The 26,665-nt window shown below is 44.2% G+C and overlaps 1 protein-coding gene across 2 annotated transcripts; it reads left to right on the forward strand.

Moving 5' to 3' along the window:
• The first annotated feature begins 4,361 nt into the window (after positions 1–4,361).
• On the forward strand, positions 4,362–25,051 carry LOC134392549 (membrane-spanning 4-domains subfamily A member 12-like). Of its 2 annotated transcripts, XM_063116957.1 has the most exons (7): positions 4,362–4,608; positions 9,504–9,623; positions 18,464–18,504; positions 20,188–20,245; positions 22,624–22,755; positions 23,747–23,857; positions 24,681–25,051. In XM_063116957.1, exons 1-7 carry the CDS (start codon positions 4,519–4,521, stop codon positions 24,801–24,803), a joined length of 675 nt encoding a protein of 224 aa, XP_062973027.1. In that variant the 5' UTR covers positions 4,362–4,518; the 3' UTR covers positions 24,804–25,051. The 2 variants fall into 2 exon arrangements, with proteins under 2 accessions (XP_062973027.1, XP_062973028.1); XM_063116958.1 differs by lacking the exon at positions 18,464–18,504 and having other exon boundaries at positions 20,189–20,245.
• The last annotated feature ends 1,614 nt before the right edge of the window (positions 25,052–26,665 follow it).

A 26,665-nucleotide genomic window follows, 5' to 3' on the forward strand; every position in this document is an offset into this window, starting at 1 on the left:
TTGTCTGAAATTTGGCAGGCATAATCCCCTCATAAGGGGCGATTATGCCTGCAAATATCATCCAAATCTGACAAACGTAGAAAAGATTATAGCCATTTGTTGATTGATGATATTAATCAACGGGAGGCATGGAGATTTGGGTTTCTGAATGGAGTTTCAAATGCGGACCAGAGTTGAGGTGGACAGTCTCCAAATCAATCCAAGAAAAAATAATCTGTTTTATGCATCGGCAAATCTTGTGCTTTGATTCACTCCTAGTTTGCTGCTGACAGTATCAGCTCCACATCACATGTTTTTCCTGATAATGTCTAATCTAGTACTAACAAATACATGTTGTCATATTGGAAATCACTCCATCCCTACAATGAAGAGCAATGGAGCAAAACAGAGAAACTTGCAACAGAATGCTGTATCGTCCATTTTTAGTATTAAACATTAGAAGGCGTGGGGTTGCTGCTTTCGGCAGCAAACATGCAATGCCCCAATTTTATTTTATTTTTTGAGTCTGGATGTAATCATACTTGAGGGGAAACAGTGGAGAATGTACTCCTGTACAATATAGTGTATTAGAACAGTACAGAAGTAAAACATAAGTAAGACAACCAAAGGTCTCCGACTTCTTCAAAGGATTCTTCCCCTTCCCTGTGCAACTGCCCCCTGAAAACACCTAAGGGGGTCCTTCAAATATCTCTTCAAAACCCACTTTTCCCCCCAAAGCCTTTGGTCAGGCCTGGCCAAGAGAGCTGCTTGAGGTGAAGAGCAAGATGGAGTCTCTCCCCACTTCCCTATACAGAAGCTGACTGGACTGGCAGATGAGTCTTACTTCAGCTCTGGTGACAGAATAGTGTCCTCCACCACACCTGAGGGCAGCAGGCTAGCTTAGGGGACTGGGCACACACAACCCTATCCTCTAACACCTTGCAGCTGCTCTCACCCCTCAGCACCTACCTCTGGAGGCATCGACCTCACTCGCCTAATAGTTAGGCTGGCCTTAATCTTGGCTCAGCTCCCAATTCCACATGCTCTCTATTATAATAAAGTTGAAGGACATGCAACTGAAATAAATGCATATTGTTTCCCTGTGGCTCCATTTCCCTCCTTTTCCTCTGCGGTGGAAATTGAGATTATAAACACATTGGGGCAGAGACTGTAAAGTCAAGTGCCATGTACACTGTGGTGCTATATGAATAAACAACATGCCTTCTTGTTTGGAGAAAAAGGGAATCCTTTTGTTATCTCCAGTTGGTGATAACATGGAGATTCCTCTCCCCACAAAGGGGCGGGGTGCATGGGGAGGGTAGAGGGAGGGACCTGCAAAGTGTGCTCAATTCTCTGTGGGCCAGATTAGGCCCCGGCATGGGCCAAATTAGGCTGATGGGCCAGAGGTTGCCATTCCCTGCAGTAGCAGGGTAAGCTTTTAAGTAGATTTAGGCTCAAATCCTATACTCAACAGAGTAAGCCCTGTTGAAACACAATGAGATTTACTTCTGAGTAGACAAGTCCAGGATTGCACTGTTGGTTATTATTTTTTAAAATGGCTTCTACTGATATTATCCAATGTAGCATTTTATTGTACGTCATTGTATGGCTATATTGTATTTATTGTGTTTTGATTAAAGGTGTGCTAAAAATGGGTCCAGTTCTGTGGCTCCATTTGTTCCCTGAATTAATGTGGGGCAGTTTAGTAACAGGATAAAACTTTTAACTTAAAAAAAGAAGTTTTGTCCCGCTCTCTGGCATCTCTACAACCTCTGTGTCTGGCATTCTTCCAGAGATGTCTATGGGAGGACATCGTCACCTAAAATCCAACCAAGAGCATTCCTTGAAAATGTTGTGAGCAGTCCACTGCTGTTTTTTTAAAGGTTCAAAACAAATAATGCATTTAAGAATAACAATCCCCGGCCACCCCCTACGCTTATGAAGATTGGTAAATGACACTCCACCCCAAAGTTCTCTGCAATTCCTCCACTCCTACCCAATTTTGGGTGTCTATTTCCTCGCATCTACAAATGGCCGAAATGAGCAGGACCAAAACTATCAGCCCAGATCTAGTTTTAATTGTTAGCTACTTTGCGTTCAGACTTAATCATAGTACACGGGTCAGATGATTAGGATACATTTTGAAAATTCCCTTCAGCATGAAGGGTCTAATTAAAACTTATGTTTAGCACTGGGACATTGTGCCTACGTGACTTCATAGTGCTTGTTACTCAGCAGCTATTCAGTGTGTGTGTCTTGGGTGTGGGGGAGATTTCAACTATTTTTGAGGTTGCTATGGAAATCTTGAATTCAAGAATATCACAAATCACCTTTGCATCCTTTATGTATAATATGGACTTGGATTATTATCTAGAGCTTTGCTCTACATCTATTAGTATTTAGCTTATTTTTAATAGCAGTGTTTTATCTTATCTCAAGAGCGTTTAATAGCAATGGTTTATCTTACCTCATGCGTTTGGCTCAACATGTGAGGGCTCAAATGTGGCACCATGTCTTCCATTTCCAACCTCTGTGAGTTCGATCAGAAATTCTGAAGGGAGATTGTAAATGAGTCCAGCTGAACTGGCTTAGAACCTCCCTTCAGACTTTTGAATGTGTGAAGGTCAGGAAGGGAAGGGGCGAGGTCAACGCCTGTGGGGACATTGGGATAGGGTTGGAACGTGTGCCCTCATGCCCTATACACATGATATCCCTTCCACATTTTCTTTGAATGCTGAATAGGGGTACAGTCACTGGGGCATTTCTTACATTTTTATTTTTTGCTTGTTTCTGTCCAAGCTAATGTTTGGGTGATCATTTTTTCCCTTTCTTTTGGTTGGACTAGTGAAGAGTCGGAGTCCAGACTTTGGAGGGTATATGTGTGTTAGACAGTGAATTTTATGGGTACATTTTGGATTGGGCGCAAACATCTTCGCAGTCCAGGGTTATAGTTACTATCAAAACTCCCCACTGTCCCTCACCTTTGTAAGTTTGGAGAAAGTTGGTGGCAGAGAGGGATCATGTCCAGCTTTGACGTTGAGAAGGTGGCTGCTAGACCCTATCATACTCCTGACACAACATCTGTGGGAGCAACTTACCCATAGAGCAGTGGTGAGGAACCTTTGGCCTGCAGGCTGGATCCGCCAGCTAGGCCTCTTCATTCAGCCTGTTAGCATTCCTGCCAGGCCAGGCCCTCTCCCCTCAGCCATGCCTGCTCTCAGCAAGACCCAAGACCCTCCTCCCTGTGCCCATCTCCTCCACCACCATTATAAGACCATAGTCAGCGATCAGATGGGACTGCAGCTGATCAATGTTATCCTCTGATCCTGTGAGCACATGGAGCAGTGGGGAACACTGGAGATCTTTGGGAAGCATCGGAAGCACTCGGCACTCCAGGAAACATCAGAAACACCGAGAGTGCCTGTTGATGCTCGGGAACACGAGAAGCTTCCAGTAACCACAGTGGAGTGGAGATGAGGCAGATGGTCATCAGGAACTCCTGGCACTGAGGGGCTGCAGTAGGACTCTCTCTCTCTCTCTCTCTCTCTCTCTCTCTCTCTCTCTCTCTCTCTCTCTCTCTCTCTCTCTCTGTGTGTGTGTGTGTGTGTGTAGGAAGGAAGTCATGCTTAAGGGGAATACGTTGAGCTTTGTAGGTGAGATGTATATGCATGTATGTATGAATGATGCATGTGTGTCAGAGACAGTGTAGATGGACTGGTGGGTTGTGTGTTTGTGTGTGTGTGTGAGGAGAGTGTGAATGGATGTAGGGGGAGTGTGCCTGTGGCCTTGGCCACTCCCACTTTTCACTTTGGCTCAGACCACCACTGGCATGCAGCCCCTGGAAGGTTATGCACGAAGAAAGAGAATAAGGCTAGATCTACACCAAGCAGGATATTGCACTATGAAAGCGGTATATAAAACCAGGTTTTATCCTGGTTGTGCTTTTTATATTGTATTTGTGTTTTTAGATTGCTGGTTGTTTTTATGCTCTTTATGGTTTTAATTTTTGTGAACCACCCAGAGAGCTTTGGTTATTGGGTGGTATAAAAATGTAATAAGTAAGTAAGTAAGTAAGTAAATAAATAAATAAATCAGGAGCCACACCAAGCAGGATATAGCAGTATGAAAGCGGTATATGGTATGTGTCAATGGGCCCCAACAGTTGTCAGTGCCCTTTGATAAAGCAGTTGTATGGCTGTCGTGCAAAACACACACCTGCTCCTGCCCTTCCTAGCTGCCTGCTGAGAGAGCAATTCTGCTGAAAGCAGGCTTTACCTATGAGCAGGGTAGTAAGAGCCCTCCCCAACATGCCCCCCCCAAACCCCATTCTGCATTTTCTGCAGCAGCTCTGACTGTGTGTGACATCATCAGTGACAGGAGCCAATAAGACCAGGCTTTCTCCTTTCCCTTGAAGAGAGAGTGCTGGAGCTGAACAGCCAAGCTGTCATCCATGCTCAGCCTGGGTGGCTGATGCAGCGGAGCGTTCAGTGGCTGCTAGGGACCCAGTAGACTCGGGAGCAAACACACCAGCTCGTTCCTATGCAGGGGATGGGGACCTTCCGGCTGGGGAGAAGGACCGTGATGTACACTGTGGAAACCATACCCAAAGGGAAGAACCGAGTGCTGGGGGTGAGTGACAGAGCCGTGGGGTGGGGGAAGCACTTTGGGGAGGGAGCTGTGTGGGAGGGGGAGAGGGAGAGGCTGGCATGGGTTTCCCTGAAATGGCACCGTATCTTCTAATTTAGGAGGGTTATTCTAGATTTCTCCTCTCTCTCCCTCTCTCTCTCTCTCTCTCTCTCTCTCTCTCTTTATGTGAGAGAGAGTGGAGAAGGGGGAACAGAGGGAATGGGGGAGAGAAATAATGTCAGGATTTATTATGCCTTTTCTGCCTCAGATTAGGGGGAATTTATGGCCCATTTGGTAGGAGTACCTTTCTGAAAGCATCTCATTCTCAGGATAATGTTGACCTGGTGTGTGTGTGTGTTTGTGTGTGTGTGTGTGTGTGTTCCCAAGCTAAATATTCCCAGGGAACTGGGAATATTTAATTCTGCAGCCAGCAAGGAGAGTGGAAAATCATCTTGCTAACCCTCAATCTCTGGAATGCCCAGTACCCTGGTCTCTGCAGCTGGGGTACAGACTTCAGCAACAATTTTAGGACAGCGATGTGCATTACTACCTCTACATTGATAAGGGATGGAAGTGAGCAACATCGCTCAAGGAACACAGTATTTTTTTAAGAAAATACAAATGTGGGCAGAACACTGTCAAAGAACTGCTTAAAAGAGAGAATTCTTGTATTGAGGGATGTGAGTTTTGATAGCTGAATCAATCCTCCATGGTAAGAGGCAGTATATCCCTGAATATCAGTTGCGAAGGACGAACAAAGGATGGCCATCACTTTTATTCCCCCCTCCTGAGCTTTTCAGAGGCATCAGGCTGATGGCTACTGGAAGCAGAATGCTGGACTAGCTGGAACCGTGGCCAGATCCAAGTAGCGCTTGTTCTGCATTTGGCTGACAGTGTACGGGAACTGTTCAGGAAGCTAATCTGGGAATCCTGAGCACTAATCCCAGATCTGGTGTGCTTGTGGCTGTGATTACTCTGCACATGCCTAGAGGCATTCTCTTCATTATGAATCCACCTGCTTGAGCCAGGGCTCAGGCCCAGCTTTTAAGATGGATTCGTGGACTGAAAGCTGTTGAGCAATCACTCAAAATAAGCTTTTGCCTGGAAGCAAAGTGAGTTATCTTTGCCATGGCTTCCATTAAGGGCAGAGTCAAAAGATGCCTACTCTTGGATTTTTTTATTTATTTAAGGTACTTATAAACCGCCTGACATCCCAGGATCTCCAAGCGGTTCAGCTAAAAACAGATAATTGGAAGGGACATCAGCATTTCCACGCCCCGCTCCCCTGCACAACAATAACCTTCTCCCCACCCCCTCTCCTCCTGGCTCTTCATAGAGCCATGGAAAAAGACAAGACAAGAGGGAGGCACTTCGAGGAAAGACGAAGCTCTAGGGCTGCTCCCAAAGACCACATTACTGAACTGACCTTCCCAATATAATGTTTAAAGGCTGTCTATTGCTATAAGAAAGTTTCTTATTCTGCAGCAGTAAAATGTATGGCTGTGCTTTTAAGACTACAGCTTAGACCCAGGCCTAGGTCTTTCGGGATGCGCATAGACATAGCTGTGTGTAATGACGTGTATTGGTCTTGCCTAAGCCAGAGTGCAGCATATGTCACATCTACAAAGGGGAATCCAGTGGTTCATTCAATGCTTTAGTACTACAATGGAAAGGGACTTTCCCTTACCTGCTAAAAATAGGTGCACTGTTGTGCTGGGATTTCCCAGACCATCAGCACTGATTCCCTTCATGATGAATGTGTGTGGGCTTGTGAGGAATCAGATATGCTCTCAGAGTTTTTTTGGGTCTCCACCAAAAAGCCTTGTATCCGAGGAAATCGGTGTCAGCACATTCTTCTGCTGTGCTACGTTGTACCTGGCTGAAAAGAACTATATTTACTCTTCCTTCCCAGCTGTCCCAAGAAGTTGGCACAAATGTAATTCATATGGTATGTCTCATTTTCTCTTTTAATGCACAAATGCATTAAATTGAATATTGTGTTTAGATAAAAAAAAAAATGAAGGACAGATACTTTTGTTCAGTCGATTAAAAAAGAAAAGAAAAAAAGGAGGCTGTAAATAATCAGGTTCGTTTTAAAGCCAACCTAGAAATGCTGGCCAGGGTTGTTGTTCCAGTTATTGCAGCTGCGTGTGTGTGGATGCAGCTGGTAGTCTCCCGATGGCAAACGCTGCTTATTTTTGAGCTGAACAAACTGATACTCCACCAAATGGGACTGAATTCACCAGCAATGAAGATGTAGCTAGGGTGGCCACGTATGCACTGCCAAACAATAGAGGAAATGCACTGACAAAAAAGAGGGCTCAGATTTGCATACGCTGTTTTATGTGTATAAATGCGAGTGTAGAAACAATTACTAGGATTTAAATAGAAATACAATACATCACACGATAGGCAAGGAAGAGTGACCAGGTGATTTGTGTGACTGCTGGGTCTGCTGGCCAGGTGGTCACTCTTGATGGCCAACTGCCCCTGCTGCTCTCCTTTCATATGGCCCTTTATCTTTAAACCTAGAAGGCCCTTTCAATAGAGGACTGTCCCTTGAGAACCCTTGAAACAGGGGGCTGTTCTCTGTAATGTCAGGCACAGGGCCTCGTTAGGGATGAGTGAATCTTCCACATTCACATTTCTTAAATCATGTTCTTTCTCTCCCAAGTAAAAGTAACTTTTGGTAAATTCTAATTTTTAAAAAATGAAATGAAATGAAATCCCCACCCGTACCAGCCAACTTTATTAGGTACTGCTATTTAATCAGGGATAGGACCATGATGTACCTGCCTACCACAGAGGTGTTAAAGATGAGGAAGGAAGCATGCCACAAAAAAAGCAGTGGCAACCCTAATTAAGCACTATCATGGTTGAATACACTGGGATCTTTTTCAAAACCAGACTCTCAAGAACTAAACACTCAAAACCCAGAGCCTGGATGGATGAATCTGTCAATTTTGGTTTCCTCCACATTCAACTGCTTTAAATCTCAAGTTCTTCTATATGGAAAAATTTGGGGGTTTTGGTAAATTCTTATCAAAACTGATCTGAAGCAGAATTCTCACCCGTCCTCTGATGTGGCCAAACCAGTTTATTTTTCATGGTACATGCTTTTTGTAGGCATCAGCCTACTTCATCAGATGCATCAGTGTCCCCTAACTTTAAAAAACTGATCAAGCAACACACAGTGGGGCCATTCAGTTGACACAGTAATCCACATTCAGTTGTTGAGTGTGGGTTGCTGTTGAACTGTAGGTTGTTTGTTGAACCGTGGCTTAGCGTGTTGTCTGAATGTCCACAGGGTGGCTTGTTAACTGCCCCTGAACAACCCAGCAAAAATCCACAAGTTCTCAAGGAGGCTTGTTCAAGAAAATAACTCACACTGCATGGTTAACAAGCCACCTATAGACATTTAGACAACATGGTTCAACACACAATCCATGGTTCAACAACCACCACACTCAACTACTGAGTGTGAGTTAGCATGTTGTTTGACTTTCTTTAGTTTTTCACATATTACTTTGAGGATAATTGGGAGAAATGTAGTACACACACACACACACACACACAGGCACACAAACAATGTTCTGTGGTTTTTAATCCCTTTACTCAATTGCCTTCTGAGGTCTACCACTCACTTACATAATTCCCCTCCTTACTCCTTTCTGTGTTTGGCCTTTTACCTTCAGCTGCTTTTCAGCTGGTGCCAGGACAGCAGAAGAAAGGTCCTCAAACAGCCTAGGCCCCAGGAGACAGGCAGCCCCCTGCTTGCTCCTCAAGAAACTTTTCTGCCTCTCCTGTCTTCTGACTGGCTCCAAGTCCGTCATGTGTGGGCCTTAATCAGTGTCTGTACCACTGACCAAAAATGCAAGAGGCTTATGTTAATACACTGCTGCTGTTTCTTCAGATAGAACATGGTGACGTTATTCATTCTCTTCTCTCACACGTTGAGAGGATTAATATTTGGATAATCAACACTGTTTTTAGCTGAAAAGTGGATTTTAACAGTGTCCTTTTCACAGGTACCACATAGAATCTATGGCGATGGTAAACCAGATAAAAATAACCCAAGATGCTGCCTGTGTGCAAGAGCAGAATGGATACAGGATATTACCCACCCCCATGCCCCCTTCTAGCACAAGTTGTGACCCAGTTGGGGACATACCCCATCAGCTAGATAATGTTGTCAGCCAGGTCCTTGACATGCCACATTTTTGCTGAGACAGGGAGGAAGGAAAACTAAGATGGTTATAGGGTCCCCTGGTGGGCTACTATAACCAGCTGAGTGTCTGGAGTTCAACTTGTTGGCCCACCTATTTTTCAAAGCTGTCCTATGATCTCCCATAAGCAGAGCTAACCTGATGATCATATAGTCAGGAGTTCATTGCACCCTGGGAGACCTCAGAATACTCGGGGCCATCCAATCATATTTTCTGGGTAATGGACATGCCCAACCCCAACTCCCATTCCTCCTTACTCATAGGCTGACCTTGATCAGCTTGGTGCAGTATTAGATTTGATTGGGTGCCCTCCCGTCTGCTTAGCATCTGAGCAGTATGGAAGTGTTAATTAGAACAGCTTTGTAAATGTCAGATTTCATTCAGCTAGCAGATGACATTAACTATTCTCACGAATGTTTGGGAAGTACTTAGAACATAAAGATCTCATGAAACACAAAGTCAATAGTGACACAGGTGAAGATTGTGAAGCACTTTCTCTGTGGAAAGAGGCTCTGGACCAAAACAAACGGTAGTAACTGTGCAATGAAAAAGTTTCAAGCTGGCAGATTCCCTGTTGTCAACCCTTTAGAGCCAGTGTCATCATTGAAGGGTGTGTGTGTGTGAATTTAATCCATCAAGTGCCGAGTATTATTCCCCTGATTGTTCCCACAGACCATCCAGATCATGACTGGCTTCATACACATTAGCTTTGGGATCATTCTCAGCACCTTGACCAGTGTATATGCCTCATTCTTTGTGTCTGGAGAGATCCCCTTCTTGGGAGGAGCATCCGTGAGTATCACACATGGGAATGGACAAATCCCCCCCCCCCCCGGGTAGATGGGGAGTGAGGTGAAAGCGCAGGCAGGCAGGCAAGAGCAGAGAGAAATGAAGAGGGAAAGAGCATGCTAGCCCCCCGGCATGCCATGTGTGAGAAGGCGCTAGTGATGGTAATGGAAGGAAGGGGCATCAGCTGTTGTAGGAAAACTCTGCAGAGCCATCAGAAAGCTCCAGGACCAGTGTGATCTGCACTGCAATCCTATACATGTCTACTCTGAAGTAAGCCCTATTGGGTTCAATGGAGCTTACGCCCTAGTAAGTGGGTATAGGATTGCAGATTTCAGTCAGTGCTGTGGGGTAAAACCTTCAGATGCCTGCCTGGCTTCTGATGGCAACACAGATGATGTTTTCCATCTTTCAAAAGTGTGTAATCCATTTTGAATCTCATTAAGTGTTTTGCCTAAAAATGTCCTATGTGCTTGAAAAAAATATTATAATGTTGGACTTGGACTTCCTTCCTCCCTCTGTCTTGAAATGTCCAAAATCCTGTTCTTTATTTTATTGTATTCCTGATGTCTTCTCACTAATTTTTTTAGTACATGTCCTTTTCCATATATATATATATATATATATATATATATATATACCGTATATGCAAAACTTTATCAGAGATGTTGAAGAGAACATTGTTCTCTGTCTTCTAGAGAAGGGAAAGATATCTATCTATCAGTCAATCAATCAATCAATCATCTATCTGTGCTATACTGAGTGGTCCTTGTAATGAATTCCTTGGAGCAAATAGAGTGTGTACTTCTGTTCTGAGAAGCCAAAATTAGGGTTCTGCATCAATTTCATGTTAGAGCAAACAGGTACAATCTAGAAAGTATGTGTATGTTCCCCACCCCCTCCTTTTTACATGAAATCTAGATGCTGTTGGGATATCAAGCAGATATGCTCTAAACTTCCAATGACAGAAAGGCTTGTTTTACGTCCTGTCACCCAAGGATGTTTTCCTTTGATGCAATTGTCATGGGTCACCATGTAGAATTATGCAAAAAAGCATGGCATGCAGTGCAGGCCTTACCTTGAGCCTCTGAGGTATAAACTACCTGCTATATGCACATGTTTTTAATGAATTATTGACTGAGTTTTTGGTATTTTTAAAATGAAAAGCAGCCTCAGGAGTCTAAAATTTCTAGTGGGCGTGTGGCAGGGCAAAGCAGTGCTTAACCTTTTCCCTGCTGGCATTTCTTTCCTGCTCAAAATCACCTTCCTGCTTTTCCTCACACAGGTTTCCAAATGTAGGGTGACCATGTGGAAAGGAGGACAGGGCTCCTGTATCTTTAACAGTTGTATAGAGTGACCAGATACAGCTTTAACTGTTGTGATGAAGAGGGAGTTTCAGCAGGTGTCATTTGTATGCACCTGGTGAAATTCCCTCTTCATCACAACAATTAAAGCTGTATCTGGTCACTCTAGTATAGCTCCTGCAGCTTTAATATTGTGATGAAGAGGGAATTTCACCAGGTGCTGCATGCATACAAATGACACCTGCTAAAATTCCCCTTTTCAGTGTGGGGCTGGCAGTGGATTGCACTGCAGGACTACCATAACCCACTCTCTCTCAGTTGCAGCCCCCACCTGCAATATACGTTTAATAGCTAGGAAGTTGTATTTGTGTTTTCATCACATTTTCAAAGTGTGTAACAACAATAACACATTTCACATGAGAACCTTTCAAAGTTAGAAAGAGCACAGGCCCTTGCCTTTGCTTCTACCTCTGGGTGATAAGGAACACACCATGCTGCGCAATCACAGCTATGTTAAATTCCTTGATGTTTCTATGGTTTCCTAAAGCCAGTGGTCATTTCTGTCTGGTAGTCTTCGAGCCAGGACCAAAATCCGTAACATCTGTGATGCATAATACGTATAGTGATTTACACCCTGAGCTGCAGCAGTCACTGGGTTTTGTGTGTAACCACAACCTAAATAAACCTTAGATAAACCATGCAACAGGGTGTAAAGTGATCTGCATATGGCAAGACCATGGGGGCAGGGCATGAAATACAAAACACAGAGTGCTTTGTGTGGTCACAGGACAGCCATCATGGTCAGAGGAGATTGGCGGCTTTGATTTTGGTGGGACCATGAAGACACTCTGGGTTTCAGCCCAAACCAGCTAGAACTCTGAAGGAGATATCCAAAGTGCTGAACCTATTTTGAGGATAGGGTTCAGGACCTTGGATAGCTTTTTTGGCATTCTGGTTGGTTCTGCCTGAAACCAAAAATGGAAGCACAGCCCCACCAAAATTGGAGCCACTAGGCTCTACTAACCACAGTTTGGGTCTCCCCCACACAACTAAATTGTAAGCACAGACAAATGCCTACAGGTTAGGAGACCTCAGGTACATCATTAGGTAAGATCAGGTTAATGAGTGTCATCACACAGGGAAAAATCGCGTTTGCTTACTGTTGCTTCTCCACCCATGCGTTTGTCCCTCATTACTTCCTGTTTTGAAATAGGAAGTAAACAACTTGCACATGGCCCATTCAGTGGGCCTTTTTGATCCTGCCGCTTCTCCTGCACACAGCAGGAGATAGTGGCAACTTTCAACTTACTGGTGTGTGTTTGTGTCATGGGAAGAAGGCTAGAAGGGGCAGGAGGTGCACAGGAGGCAGACGTTGTCATGAGAGGAACCTGCAGAAATTCATAACAAGCATGCAATAAAATGCTCGTCTGATGGAGCTCATAGATCCCAAGGTGCTTTGCCTTTGACAATCTAAATTATGCAAGAGATCTGTCAGTAGGCTCCCCACAAATGGCTAACTTTGCAAAGGGTCATCCTGATGTGTTTAGAGTGTTGAAGGGAGGCAGCTGCTCCTTTCTGATCTCCAGCAACCATCACTTTGGGTATATCCCTTCAGATCCAGCCTCCAAAGTTAGGGTGAGCCAGGACACAAACTCCAGGGGTACCGCAGGTTTCAGCCTCATGTCTAGTGCTGTTAAATAGCAGCAGAATGCTTTCCTTGGACAACTGAGGGAGAGGAAAGGGGAACCTCAGCACTGCAGACCTCAAGAGGTCAAGGCTGCAAAAGGACAAGGAAGCCATGATGCCAGCAGTTGTGAGCCTCTTACAAAGCAAGGGGAGCCCATTTGCTGAAAACCAGAATCTTAGGAGCATTTCTGTAGAAAGGCAGCTTGCTAGGGACATTGCTCTGATTTGATGAATGCCTTTCCCATTGGGGAGCAATGCTATGCCATCTTCCAACATAAGAAATTGGAGAATGTCCCACAGCAAGGAAATGTCATGAGCAGTGAATGGGAAAAGGAGCAGACTGAAAACTTTCAACACCATATGCAAGAGAGGGAGGAAGGGAGGGAGGGACAGGATGTGAGGTCTAAAGAAAGAGAAATTGGGGTGGTGGTGGACCTCAAGTGTGGTGCTAGATTATACACTACTGCATTTGACATCAGAAAAATAGGGTCAAGCTTAGGCAGACATGTAAGACTGAACTACAAATCAGGCAGTCTATAGTCCATTCTCTCTCAGCCTCTGTCCCCCCATCTGCAGAATGGGGGGTAATAATACTGACTTACTTTTCAGGGTTGTTGTAGGACTTATAACTAGATAATGCATGTGAAGCCCATTGAATACTTGGAACTGCTAATTCTACTTCTAGTTCTGGAACACATGCCTTCACTGGATGTGATGGTGTAAGTGCACTTGGTGGCAAAGGGAAAGCAAATGCCCTATAAATCTTGACGACTGCTAAAGAAACACAGACTGTCTTATATTGAATTGGGGCAAGTGTGGAATCTGTCTTCAGCGCTAATGAAAAATCAGAGCATTTCTACATGCTTTCTGTAGGCGCTGAAAGTTTCCACAGTGAATGTCAATAACCTGAGATATCACCTGTTCTGGGCAAAGAAAAGAGAGATAGACAGCAACTAACTGCAACAGTGAAGGGACTACCTTGATGAAACATGCCCAAATGTGTAAATTAGGTTGCAATGTGGAGACGTTCAGCAGGGAGGCACTCCAATCACCAAAAGAAAACAAGTGAGAAGGACACAACAGTGCCTATAATAAATAGGCCCTGTTGTGACTGCCTCACTTTTTCTTTTTGGAATTTGGAGAATTACAAAATGACATCAAGTCCTGTTGGCAGGGGCTGGAAGTAGGAATTCAAAGATGGGATTGAGTAGCTGCTTGGGCACTGGACGGGAGGGTTCACCAGCAGTTCAGGCCTTGCTTAATCTACTAGCCTGAAGTTGCATGAAGAAGTGTGGGCTGCTGAAATGTGTCTCCTTGAACAATACGCTCATGGGGGCACAGTTCCGTACAAACTCCCAAACTGTGGAAATAGACATCAGGTTCTGAGAATGGTGAACATGTAACTGAGCAAGTTATTATTACAAGTCATTTGAAGATAAGAACGTAAGAACAGCCATGTTGAATCTGACCAAAAGTCTGTCTAGTCTGGCATCCTCTTCCTACAGTGGCCAACAAGCTGCCTGAGGGAAGCTCACAAGTAGGACATGAGTGCGATAGCACCCCCCTGCTCTTGTTCCTCAGGCATACTGCCTCCAATACTAGAGATGAACAATATGTAGTATGACATGTGCTCAGGACAAAGTAACTAAATGCGTCTTTTAACAAACTGAAAAGTACAGGTTTCTGAGGAAAGTGCTATGCACGTTGTTACTATGGGCTCGCTTGCAATGTTGACAGGGATATTTATAAAGCATATATTGAAGCATGCTAGAATATTCCATGAGGGTCATAACTAAATTTTGACGTGTAGAAACAATGTCTAAGAACGAGATGAATCCATTTTTTAAGAGATAAAAAGTTTAAGTAGTGAGTAAGTCTGCAGTAACTTAGTCATTGTAGTTTGCACTGAAGAAAAACAGCCATAGGGAAGATTTTCAGTGTAACTGTAATGAAGTAAATACATTATTGTATAAAGGTCTCCAAGTCTCACATGTAGTTATTATTTACGGAAAGGATAAAAGGCACCTTCAACCTTGCTAAATTTAAGAAATTCTGATTCTGTCTTTTGCAAAGTCAAGTATGTGCGCGCGCACACCTAGTTACCCTTTGATAAAAATCCACCTTCACAGCCTAATAAAATATTTATTAACAAGCATTTCACATACAGAAAACTTGACAAAACAAAACAAATGGCAGGCGGATGGTTAAAACTGTGATTGCACACAAAATCCAATGAGCACTTCAGTCTACCATGTATTTTTCATCTCTTGAGGTAACAGGAATCAGTTTCAACATTATTCATCATCACTGGTTAGAACGTACCCTGGCTCGAGGGCTGGGTGTGGGGTGCGAGTGAAAACCAAAGGGGGGAAAAAGTGTCAAAAGTGTTCTTTGTTTCCAGACAATGAAATTGTCTAGAACGTTTAAACAGTCTGCGGACAGGACAACAGTTCACTAGGCCCATGCAGGACTTCCAGGCAACTCTGAGGAGCTATGTCTGAGTCAGTAGTTGTATGGCAGGGGTGCAGATCCTCAGGCCCACCTGGGGTCCAAATCTAGCTCTCTGGCATTACCCAGAGGGCCCTGCCCCCTTTGCTCTGACACTGATCATTTTGTGGCTTCTCAGCGGTTGTGCAGTCCCCCCCCCCCCATTCTTAGAGGTTGAAATGACTCTCTTAAGCCTTCGTTATTGGCTGTAAGGGCTTTTAAGCTACGGCATGCTGATATTTTGGGCCCACCCACCACCGGAACCCTCTGCTGGGGGAGGCCTGGCCAGGCCATCGGCAGGGTGGCACTGCAGAGCAGCAGAGATCAGACTGGGCATTCCCCTCGGCTTGAAAGCTGTTTCAGTGGTGCTGAGAGCTCGATGCCTGGAGCCCCACTGGCAGTGCCCCAGAAGCCTCAGAGGAAGTTGGCTTTGGCAGCATCTCAAGAATCATGTCTACCCCAATATGCATCCTAGCCAGGACCGGCTCAAGACATTTTGCTGCCTGAGATGCAGCAGTAATTGGCACACCCACTCACTGACCCACCCAAGTCAAGGCGCACAGTACCCAAAGCCAGTCCAGTTATTTGGGCCCAGGAGGCTGAAAATCCCACCAGCGTCTCTCTCCCTCTCTGGCAGTAAAAATACAATTATTACAAATTAAATAACTCGGAACGAGCAGCCCAATATCTGCTGCCTGAGGCAGTTGCTTCACTCTGCCTAATGGTAGGGCTGGCCCTGATCCTAGCTTGTCCCCTTGGCCCTTCCCTTCCCCACTCCATAACAGGTAATTAAGAAGACAAGAGTTCTCTGGGGCTTGCCAATGTCTCCTTTTTTGGTCAGGGTAGAAGGAGCTTTAACATACTGTAGAGTTAGGAATAGCACAATCTGTCCAGGGTGCATGTTGGGCTACCATCTGTCTCTGCCACTGCAGCACGGACTCCAAACTGGTATGCCATATGTCCTCTCTGCAGTGGTTGTTACGCCAATGCACAACTATCCCGGAAAAGCACAACCACGTCACTCCGCCTCAGTGTGCCTCTTTCCCTTGTCTCTTCACTTGTCACCCTCGGATGTGAAAGGAATGACAGCATACTTGACCTTGTGTTAGGAGCACCTTATGCTGCAGCCCTAAGCATATTTAATAGGAAGCAAATCCCCAATGGATTTAATTCTGTGTAAATACGTTTAGGATCAGGGCTACCAAACACATTTTGAGGCCTTTCCAGATTTTCCTGCTATATCTGTACATTGATACATTCTTCATGTTGATTCAGGAAGTGTCTGTTTTATCCGGAGACTAAATCCAATCAAGTCTGCAATGATTTACATATTTATAGCAGAAACCTGAAGGCGGCAAAATGTAGACTTCGTCAATTTGTGCTTGGCACATTCCAACCTGGGATTGGCATACTCTGCTTCCATAAATAAATAAATAAATAAATATTAAGCATTCCCAATGTGTTGACAAGGTAACCAAAATTCAACCTGTGCTCAAAATTAAGCATGTGATAAGTGTTCCCTATCTGTTCTGATCTGATTACCTTTACTGGATTTTACAGAAGGCGGGGTGTGTATGTTATCCTAAGAACTCCAGTGATAAAAAAGACTTGGAGCTATGGGGTGGGAAAATACTAGCACTGGGAGCTATAGTTCAGCTTATGCAGAGCAAAGCACTCCCAGCTGTTGACTGGCAAAAGTCCTTTTCACCATGTGCCTTCCTTTTCTCCTTTTCATCCGGGAATGTCTGCATATTTTTCAAAGTCTGTTTACAGCTATGAGGACTAGAAATTTGCTTTTAAAAAGGAAAGGTGTGATTCTCAGAAAGTTGCATGCTTCTTCTCAGATTCCAGTGCAGAGCTTGGAGCTTTTGTTCCACGATGTGCAAAGCTTTTATATACATTTTATATACATTTGCTGCTGTTAGGGCCTAATGAGATATTAATGGGATAGAAGGCTGCTGCCAACTCACCCACCCCATCCCCTGTCCATATCTCACCAATAAAGTCTGGTCAAAGGAACCTGTAATGTGATGTCATTTCCTCATCTCTTGCAGTAGTTTAGGGTGACCATATTTGGGAAACCAAAAAAGAGGACACCTAGTGTGTGTGTGGGGGGGAAGCAGCTTTCTGAGTCCTGCAGAAAGTACGTTATTCCCCCGCCACCTTAAAGAACCCGATTGGAGTGGAGGAGGGGAAAGGATTTCATTCTGCACCACCACCATCCACTCCAATTGGGGCCTTTTCTATAATGTCCACGAATGACCCACTTTCCCCTTTAAGACCTCAATTGGAGCTCGGGGTGGGGGAATGATGTGCCTCAAGAAAGCATGTCATTCCCTCCTGCCATGCTAATGGCAGCCTTAAAGAGGAAGGTGTGTCATTCCAGGACATTATTGAAAATTATAGAAAATCCCCCCTGACACCATGGAAAGAACAAAAACCAGGACAAATCCGGGGAAATCCTGACCAACTGTCAGGATTTCCCCGGATTTGTCCTGGTTTTTGTTCTTTCCATGATGTCAGGGGGGATTTTCTATAATTTTCAATAATGTCCTGGAATGACACACCTTACAGTAGTTAATCAACTGGAGGGTAGGTGGGGAAATGCAATGCACAGCGACAACACGGGGTTCTTTTAATAAATCTTATCAGGGAGATGTGTATGGGAGATGTGGGTCAACACCCCTCACTCTAAAGTCTATTTAAGCCCTTACAATCACAATAAAAAAGCAACTCCTTTTATTCTCAGGGGGATTGCACATATTGACACTTTGGACATGTCCCATTTTTCTTTCACTTTTATTTTATTTATTTTTATTTATTTATTTAAAGCATTTTTATAGTGCCACCTCACCATTTCTGGTATCGTGGCGCTTTACAATCACATATAAAACAATTCCATTAAGACCCCTCAACCCACATTAAGACAATTTTGTCCTGCACTGTTTCAATACTCGCTCCCTGTGCATGCATGCCTTTCCCTCCCAGAAGTGCGGTCTCAGGGAATTGTTTTTTAACCGATGAATATATGTAATTGTGCTCCTATGCACCCCAATAAATTGGATGTCGACTGATTTTGAAAAAGGGGGAAAGATTGTGAAATAGCCCAGTTTGGGAAGCAAGCAGGTTGAGCTTCCGATAAAAATAATTAGCTGAAAGGATGTCAGAGCTGTCTCTGGATGGCTGCAATGACCCCAACTTAGCAACTGAAAGAAATCAAACTATGCCGACAGTTCACTTTGGAAGTGGGTGGGCAACAGGCCACAGACAGGGAAGAAACAGCATGAAGGCTCTATCCAGGCCATGGGTGAAAAGTCTTTATTTCTTCAATGAAACCTGTGTGCTCACAGTTTGTTTTTGCTTTTAAAGGAGTGGACTGTTACACAGAGGCAGATCATGAAATGCGATCTGGAAAGTGCTACCTCCTCATATGATTTTTCTTTAGCCGATCATGCAAAAACTCCTGGGTGCATCCTCACCTAGCTTTAGGGCGATGCATGCAGCACATGCTCTTTGGGGATGTGTGGGATAGAGCAGTGTGTGGTGTATTATCTGCGCTTACTTCCTTACTGTCAAGTTGTGACTGTCTTTTCTGAGCAGCTTCATCAACTCCTTCCTGTTATGTTTATCTTGCTCTCTGTGTTCACACGTCTTCCTGTCGCCATCTGCCTCATACCATTTGGATCTCATGCTCTAGTTTGGTTTTCATTCGTTTCCTACCTACATTCTTCTGTATTGTCTTATGTTTTCATGTCTGAGGCTTAAAGATATTCTTGCATCAATTGGGAAGTATGTGCATTCTCATTACAAATATCTCTCCTCTGCTTCCCAGCAAGTAACAACAGGGCTGACTCCATGTTTGAAGGGGCCTATGTCCGTGGGACCCCAGCTGCAGACTTACCTACTGGCAGTGATGGGCAAGCAGCAGCCACCATGTTAAATTTCCCACAATGCCCCTGAACTAGCGTTACTCAGATGTTGGGCCAGATTAAAAATGATAATGTGTTTACAAAGAATAGCAAGGGAGGGGGTCAAGGATTATTTAAGCCTCACACATGAAAGCATCCATAAGTGAAGTCTGCAAAATGTCTATCTCAAGGTGCATTTGTTTCTCACACCTGATTAGGGCTGCAATGAATATTCACCTTGAAATTAGCATAGATAAACAAGAAATACACACCTCACTGAATAATTGCATTGTTCTGATCCTCTTTGCTCTCACTGCCCTCAGCTTCATTTACCGCCCTACTGTTTCATCTGGTTGCTGGTGGTGCTCTCACAAGTTTCCATGACGTGATCACATTAGGTGTTTCCTCCATGACACCACTGATGAAACTGTGGTTCTGGACAGCCAATTGGACTAAGCAGTGGTGTAGGAAAATGGGACTGAAGTCTGTGAGGGCAAAGGAGATGGAAAATGGCACAGAGAAGGAGTCACTACAGGGGGAAAAAAGCAAATGTGTTCACAGCAGATGTTGAACATTGCTGAAAATGGCACCCTGAATGATTTTGAGACAACACTGAAACAAGACAAGGAGTTTCATCTCAGCCCTAAAATCGAACCCATCAGGCTCATCACTGCATCGTTCTGTGGCTCCACAGCAGAGAATCCTTACATAGCATGGCTAAGAGCAATTGCTTGAGAAATCATGCGCTGGGGGAGTCTACATGGCATCAGAGCAGAATGGAGGTGTCAGCCTTCGTTCATCTTGTATCTCCATCTTCTTTGGGGTGTGGGGGGATGAGGTGCCTCATAACTACTTCCTGCCAAGGGAAAGTGCAGAAACAGTCTTAGTTTTGAGGCCCAGCATAGAAGATTGAAGTAAAAGATTGGGAAGTTAACAAATAAGATGGAAGAACATCAATGTCCCAAACAGTAGAGGCCTCTTACCATCTAGAAAGTGTGACCTTCTGGCCAGATGCCAAGACACCTCATTGCATGGTGTAAAGATATAATAGCCTCTCTTTCTTGATCAAACCATCTTCCTCTTCATTTTTAACGCAGCCATCTGAGGTGGGTCCATGGATGGTGGGATGGGAGACTATTGATAATGTGACAATCAACGACATCCTTGTTTTCTTCTTCCCAAACAGTTCATTGTTTCTGGATGCCTCTCCATTGGTGCTGAGAAGAGCCCTACAGAGTGTGCCGTGAGTCACCCTGGTGTTCTTTCCCCCTTCTGTTAGCTCCAGTTTAACTCTGTTAATTCCACCTGGAATGAACACCGAAGGCGTATGTCTGGAACCATTGGAATGCTAGTGTGGTGTAGTGTGATTAGAAAGTCGGACTAGGACTGGGGAGTCCCCAGTTCAACCCTCCTCCCTTTCAGTCATGACTTTCATTGAGCCAGTTACTCTCTCTTTCAGCTGAACTTACCACTTGGGGTTTTCATGAGAGAACAAAACTGGGCAGCAGGGAGGAAGAACCTTGATTCCTTCGAGGAAAGCTGGGATAGAAATATAATGAATAAATAGTGGAGACTTTGTTTTAATCACCTCAAGTGCAAGTAGACCCTGAGGTTGAAGTAGACTCTTGATTTGGGCTCTGATTGGCTTAGATGAGGCTTAGATGGTTGGCTTAGACGATAGCTTATAGCCAGATTTCAATGAATTTCCTCTGTGTTGTGTAGAATCATAGAATAGCAGAGTTGAAGGGGCCTACAAGGCCATTGAGTCCAACCTCCTGCTCAATGCATAAAGTTTGTATCCTGTATTGAAAGGAACTGCTCAGTTTATTTATTTATTTATTATTACATTTCTATTTTATGTAGAATGACAATTGCCCAGAGCAGGGTCTGGGGGCATATTCAGACACCTTGCTAAAGCTTAGTTTTATATTTATTTTATTTGTTTATTTATAGTACTTGTATGCTGCTTAATATCCTAAAAGCTCTAAGTGGTTCAAAATACATAGTATGTATTATAATGGGAAGTAGGGGTAGTAGGAACTGGCGAAACATAAGGTGTGCAAGGGATACTCTGGTGGATAGTTATCAAACCAGAAAGTATTTTTTAAGCAAAAGTAGTCTTATTTCTTTTGGCATGAAGCTTATGTCCTTTGTTAAGCTTATTTCAGACCCTTCCGTGTAACTGAGCTGGCACATTTTCCATATGGACTAGCCATGAACTGGATTGAGCCAAAGGCCATTGCATGTTGTGTGTACCACCTGGAGGAGGATGTTGCGGGGATGGAACGTATGTACATGGCTTCTTCTTCCCCTATAGCAGATGACACGTCCAACTAAAACCATGCTCCCTGGTTGCCCAGGATTTAGCAATCATTCTTAAAGCCACCCTATAGAATGGCTGCTGCAGGAGTGAGAAGTGCTCTTCCTGTTTATAGCCGGCATTGCCAAGGGAATTCCAGTTCACCCCGTGGGAATGGTTATAAATCAGGAGTGGGCAACCACTTCTGGCACAAAGGCCAAATTAAATTTCAGAGAAGCTCTCAGGGGCTACATTACAGTGATAGGTGGGGCTAAAGGCAAAGGGGAGCAGAGCCAAAAATACAAAATAATACCAGCATGCCGTAGTTTAAAGCTCTCACTGCCAGTAACTAAGCCTTAGGAGAGGCATTTCTGCCTTTTAGAATGGGGAAAAGCTGGGTAACCCTCAAACAATTGGTGGTAAGGGAAAAGAGTGGGGCCAGGGGAAGGGGAGCGGCCACCTGGGGAACCCCAGAGGGCTGGACTGGGACCCCCAGGCCTGAGGTTCCCCCAACCCTATTATAAAAACTAAGTTTTAAGACTGCTGGGTTAAGGCAACAATTCTATGCATACTCCTCAGGATTCACCCACGTGGAATTCAGTGTGAGTTGTATCTGAGGAAACCTTTGTAGAAAAGAGCTTCAAGTCTTCAGTTCATCCAATTTCTTACCCAGCCTTCATTCTTATGGGAAGAATGACAAAGAAAGCCTTTGTAGGGAGATGTTGGGCCTCTAAGGTCCCAAGATGGAGTCACAATGGAGAGGGTGAGGGATTCAGACTGAGGGGAGCAGTTGGTTCGTTATCAGGTACAGGAGACAATCACTGTTGCCCACAGTGTGTGCATGTTCACCCCACTATTGTCTCTGTTCACAGATTTTGCAGCTGTGGGGAGTGTTTTGGAAACCTGCCATACCTGTTTGAGCAGAGATAACCATGGGACAGAAGAAAATGATGTCTCTACCATGCCTCCTTCAGCTCTCTCAATAGCTGTATCGTCTGTCTCCAGCATAAGCAGCTTCTCTGGCTGGCAGCCCCAGTCACTGAGTGCTTCATAATGAAGCATCATGACTCTCACTTGACATTTGAATTGAGGCACAGAGAGTCAGAGCTCATTTCCAAAGCCTATAGAAGCAGAACGAGAGATTCCGAAGGCTCTCCAATTTGCCACTGCTCTAAAATTGCCTTTCCTAACTGCATAATGGACATGGTGGGGGATGATGGGAGGTGTAGTCTGGCCAGGGGCAATGAGAGTTGTAGTCTAAAGGCTGCTCTAAATGTTTATTAGAATTCCCCCTCCTACCATCCAGTGTTTGTGTATTTCAGGTGAAAGGCTCGCAAGCCATGAATATCATCAGTGCCATCTTTGCGTTACTTGGAATATTGGCTTTTATAGTCGATCTGAGCATAAATGTGCCATTTCATTCGGATGATAATCATCAGTTTTCCCTGGTGATGGTAAGTGTCCATACTTAAGCAACAACATAATGCTTGCAACCTTTTCATGGTGGTGAAGAGAATGGGAGCGACCCACAGAATTATATGTCCCCTCTCCCAGCCCTCCCTTCTCCAGCATGCCTTTTCCCTTACCTTCCTGCACCTGCCTTAACCATGGTAAAGATGTTACCTCAGCACTATTAAGCATCAGGAATGCTAGTAAACCAGGTTTACCTCTTAACCAGGGTTTGCTAACCAGCTTTCAATCCTGACTTGAAATCCTAGTTAAGAGGGAACCTAAGAACATTGACACTGCGGTGCTGCTTATTAGTAATGCATCCTGAAAGGTTCCAGCTGAGACTAGAGCCAGACTGTGCTGGGAACAACAGACTGTCTGTCTCTCTTCCCCCTGCCTTCTCACATTTTCTCTTCCCTTCTCACCCCCCTCCCCTCACACACTCACAACCAAATAGCATCAAAGTGCTTGCACCAAGCCCAAATCAAAATACAAAGGAAGATGCTTTCTCAGGTTAAATAATTTGGATTAAGGACACATGCGACCAGATTCTATGCATGTTTTCTGAGAAGTAAATCTGAGTGTGTTCAGTGACACTTACTCCTGGGTTAGGCTCATGGGTAAGGCTGCAGCCCTACAACTGGAGTGTCACCTGCTGTAAACAGCTAGACTCTCATGCTACAGCCAAATCAAAGCTGATTTACTCAAGATCTGAATGTTGCCTCTTAAATTTATTTTATTTTATTTTATTTATTACATTTCTATACCGCCCAATAGCCGAAGCTCTCTGGGTGGTTCACAATTAGGCTACTTGTAAGGAGGAAGGTGCTGACATTCACTTTACAGCTTGAAATGCCTTCTTCCTACGTTCGTACAGAATGGACCAAAGCAACAACCCCCCACAACCCCCAAACATCCTGTAGGAATCAGATAAATGGATAGATTTCAATGTGGTGATTGGCTTGTAACATTGCATATGTGTTCTTTTGGGAGAAGACAGGCAACAGGATCGCCATTGTATTGTTGACATTCACCATCGTGGAATTTTGCATCGCATCTGCCACTGCATACTTTTGGTGCCGGGCAACCCGCTCGGACTCCAACGAGGTGACTGCATGATTCTCACCAGGATGATAATAGTATCTGTGTTTGGTAGGGTGACCATATGGAAAGGAGAACAGGGCTCCTGTATCTTTAACAGTTGTATTGAAAAGGGGATTTTAGCAGGTGCCAGTTGTATGCATGCAGCACCTGGTGAAATTCCCTCTCTATCACAACAGTTAAAGGTGAAGACCTTTTTATTCTCTCAGCATTTTAACACTTTATAAATTTAATTTTAACTTTGCTGTTTTAAATTTGTATTTTAAATTTGTATTTCTGCACTGCTGCTGATTTTATCCTGGTTGTGTTTTTATATTGTATTTTATATCATGTTTTTATACTGTTTGTTTTATATTTTGAATGGTTTTTAATTTGTGTGAACTGCCCAGAGAGCTTCGGCTATTGGGCAGTATAAAAATGAAATAAATAAATAGTTAAAGCTGCAGGAGCCCTGCCCAGAGTGACCAGATACAAAAGAAGGGGAGGGCAGAATAGCAATATTAGTATTACAACTGAAGTAATACACATATCCATCTAAAGGTGGTGATGGTGGACATAAGACCTTTAAGTCCAGGTTCTAAAATTATCTAGCTCCACCACAGGCAAGAAGTTATGGTAAGGAGGATGGTACAGCCAAGCTGGGCAGATAAGTGGGTGGGAGAATCTTGCAGCTCATAAGAAAATAGCTTTGGATTGGATGGGGAGAAGGAAAATTAAGGCCTGATCCATTCAGTCATGTTTTGACTAATTCATAGAATGAATTAGTTCCTCAGAGGAATTCTGGGAGATATTGGACATATAAGCAAAACTAATATATTCTGTTTTCTAGGCCATATTGATTGAACCAAACACCATCCGAACAGATACTGAGGTCCCTTCAGTAGATTCATCGGTAACCTACCCTCCAAATTCCAACGATGTAAGTTACGATCTAAAAGTAGAGACTGTGTAGAAGACTCAAACGGAGGAATCTGTATGGAGAAATCACACCAGCCACACCTTTATTGAGGCATAAAAGCTGGCCCTTTCCTGCATGACGGAGTTCCTTCAACTACTGCCAGTACTCTAGCTGACAGGCCAACGAGGTCAAAGGGACTTATCTCTCCTCTTTCTCCAATACAGTCTCAGTTTTAGGCTGGGCTAAGAAGCATGTGGCTTGATATGCTCTGCCTTGGACTAGGAGGTTACACTTGGACTCCATTTTGGTAGGCTGTGTATGGAATGAATCGTCTGTGTCAGGCACATGGATCATTTACACGTCAAAGTGCTTTTGAAGACAGTCTGGATACAGTGTTCAGGGTGGTGGTAACAGGACAGCTGGGGACACAAAGAACACGATACAGCAGCAGGTAGCAGCGCGGTCCTTAGTGCATCTTTCCTGCCTCTGCTTGGCTCCATGGCTGACCGTGGTACAAGCTGAAAGAGAAACCAGTCTTTGATGATATTGATTTCGATGGGTCAGTGTGCCCAGTGTTGCAGCTGGTTTAGAATGACTCTTGACCAAACTTGAGTCCTCTGAGATATAGCTAACGTGGGGGGTTGCCTTGGCCCCAATGTCTACAGCCGTCTCCTTTGTGCTTCTGTATGGAAAGAGGGGTCCAATGTAGAAAGCTGCATCTGAGAATGAATTTAAAGTAGCTGATCAGCAAGGCTGGATTTTCTTGAGCACTGCCCGCTGCTTTCTCCAGCGCAGTCTGTTTTCATTTTCAATTAACTGTACATACATGCCCATTAAGGATATTCATAGAACAACTCCTGCTCTGGGAAATGTTCTGGCAGTTTGTTCTCTAGAAGGATCATCACTTTGTGAGATGATGGCTTGCAGAGATGGTGAGCTAAAATAGCAGTTTGTATCTCTCTTTTTCACTAGCCGTGGCCTTGCTCCCGTCACTGGGCATAAGTCTTACACGTTCTCAGAGAAAAGGTGATAACGCCCGGGTTACACATTCCAGATCACTTCCAGCTTTCATCATTCAGGAGCTGGACACTGTCATCTAACATCTGGAGGTTTTGTAAGAAATGACATCCCTTTTTTAGTGGATGTCAGAAAGCTTTTGGCAACATTTTGCAGTCATTATTTCTCTAGTTGGACCTTTAGCATTTCTTCAGAGTATTCAAGGTCAGCGAGTAGCCCTGAGCCAGACCCCAGGATAAGAGATGACAGGGGTTCCCATGGGACTAGTCCCTGCTTCTACATAGACAACTAGGAGCAGTGAGCCTTGTTGGTTTATACCAGCCTCTGAGATGTTTTGGACTATAACTCCTACCAGCTAGTATGGCCAATGGTCAGGGATTATGGGAGTTGTAAACAAAAACATCTGGAAGCACTCAGGTTGGGGAAGGCTGATTTAAAAGAAGATGTCTGCTGTAAGTCGGAAGGCATTTAGATTGCAGTTATGTGTGCTTAGAGTCCCACTGAATTAAATGCAACCTCAGGGTGCCTAAGTGAATGCAAGGATGCAGCACAGTCCTCCAGAATCTTTTCTCGCTTGAGCACCATCTAAATGGATAGGAGCTACATAGGACCATGTCGTGCTTTTGGGAGAACTTCCTGGTTGATCCTGGTCTCCAAGAGTGCTGGGTTGGTTTTTTGTTTTGTATTTTTGTTTTCAGCTGCATATTGTATAAGTAGTAGTTGTCATTTTTAAGATTTTGTATTGTTATTAAGGAACTGGGAATGGCTGAATCGGGACCAAATTCCCCGGGCTTCTGAGCATCTTGGTTAACGTTTCTTCAGAGCATGTTTTCATGGGGAATTTCTACTGACTATTTAATGCCTGTCTGTGAAACAGGGACACTTAATTTTGGGTGATG

Source organism: Elgaria multicarinata, chromosome 2 (assembly GCF_023053635.1).
Source record: "Elgaria multicarinata webbii isolate HBS135686 ecotype San Diego chromosome 2, rElgMul1.1.pri, whole genome shotgun sequence".
Taxonomy (NCBI): Eukaryota; Metazoa; Chordata; class Lepidosauria; order Squamata; family Anguidae; genus Elgaria; species Elgaria multicarinata.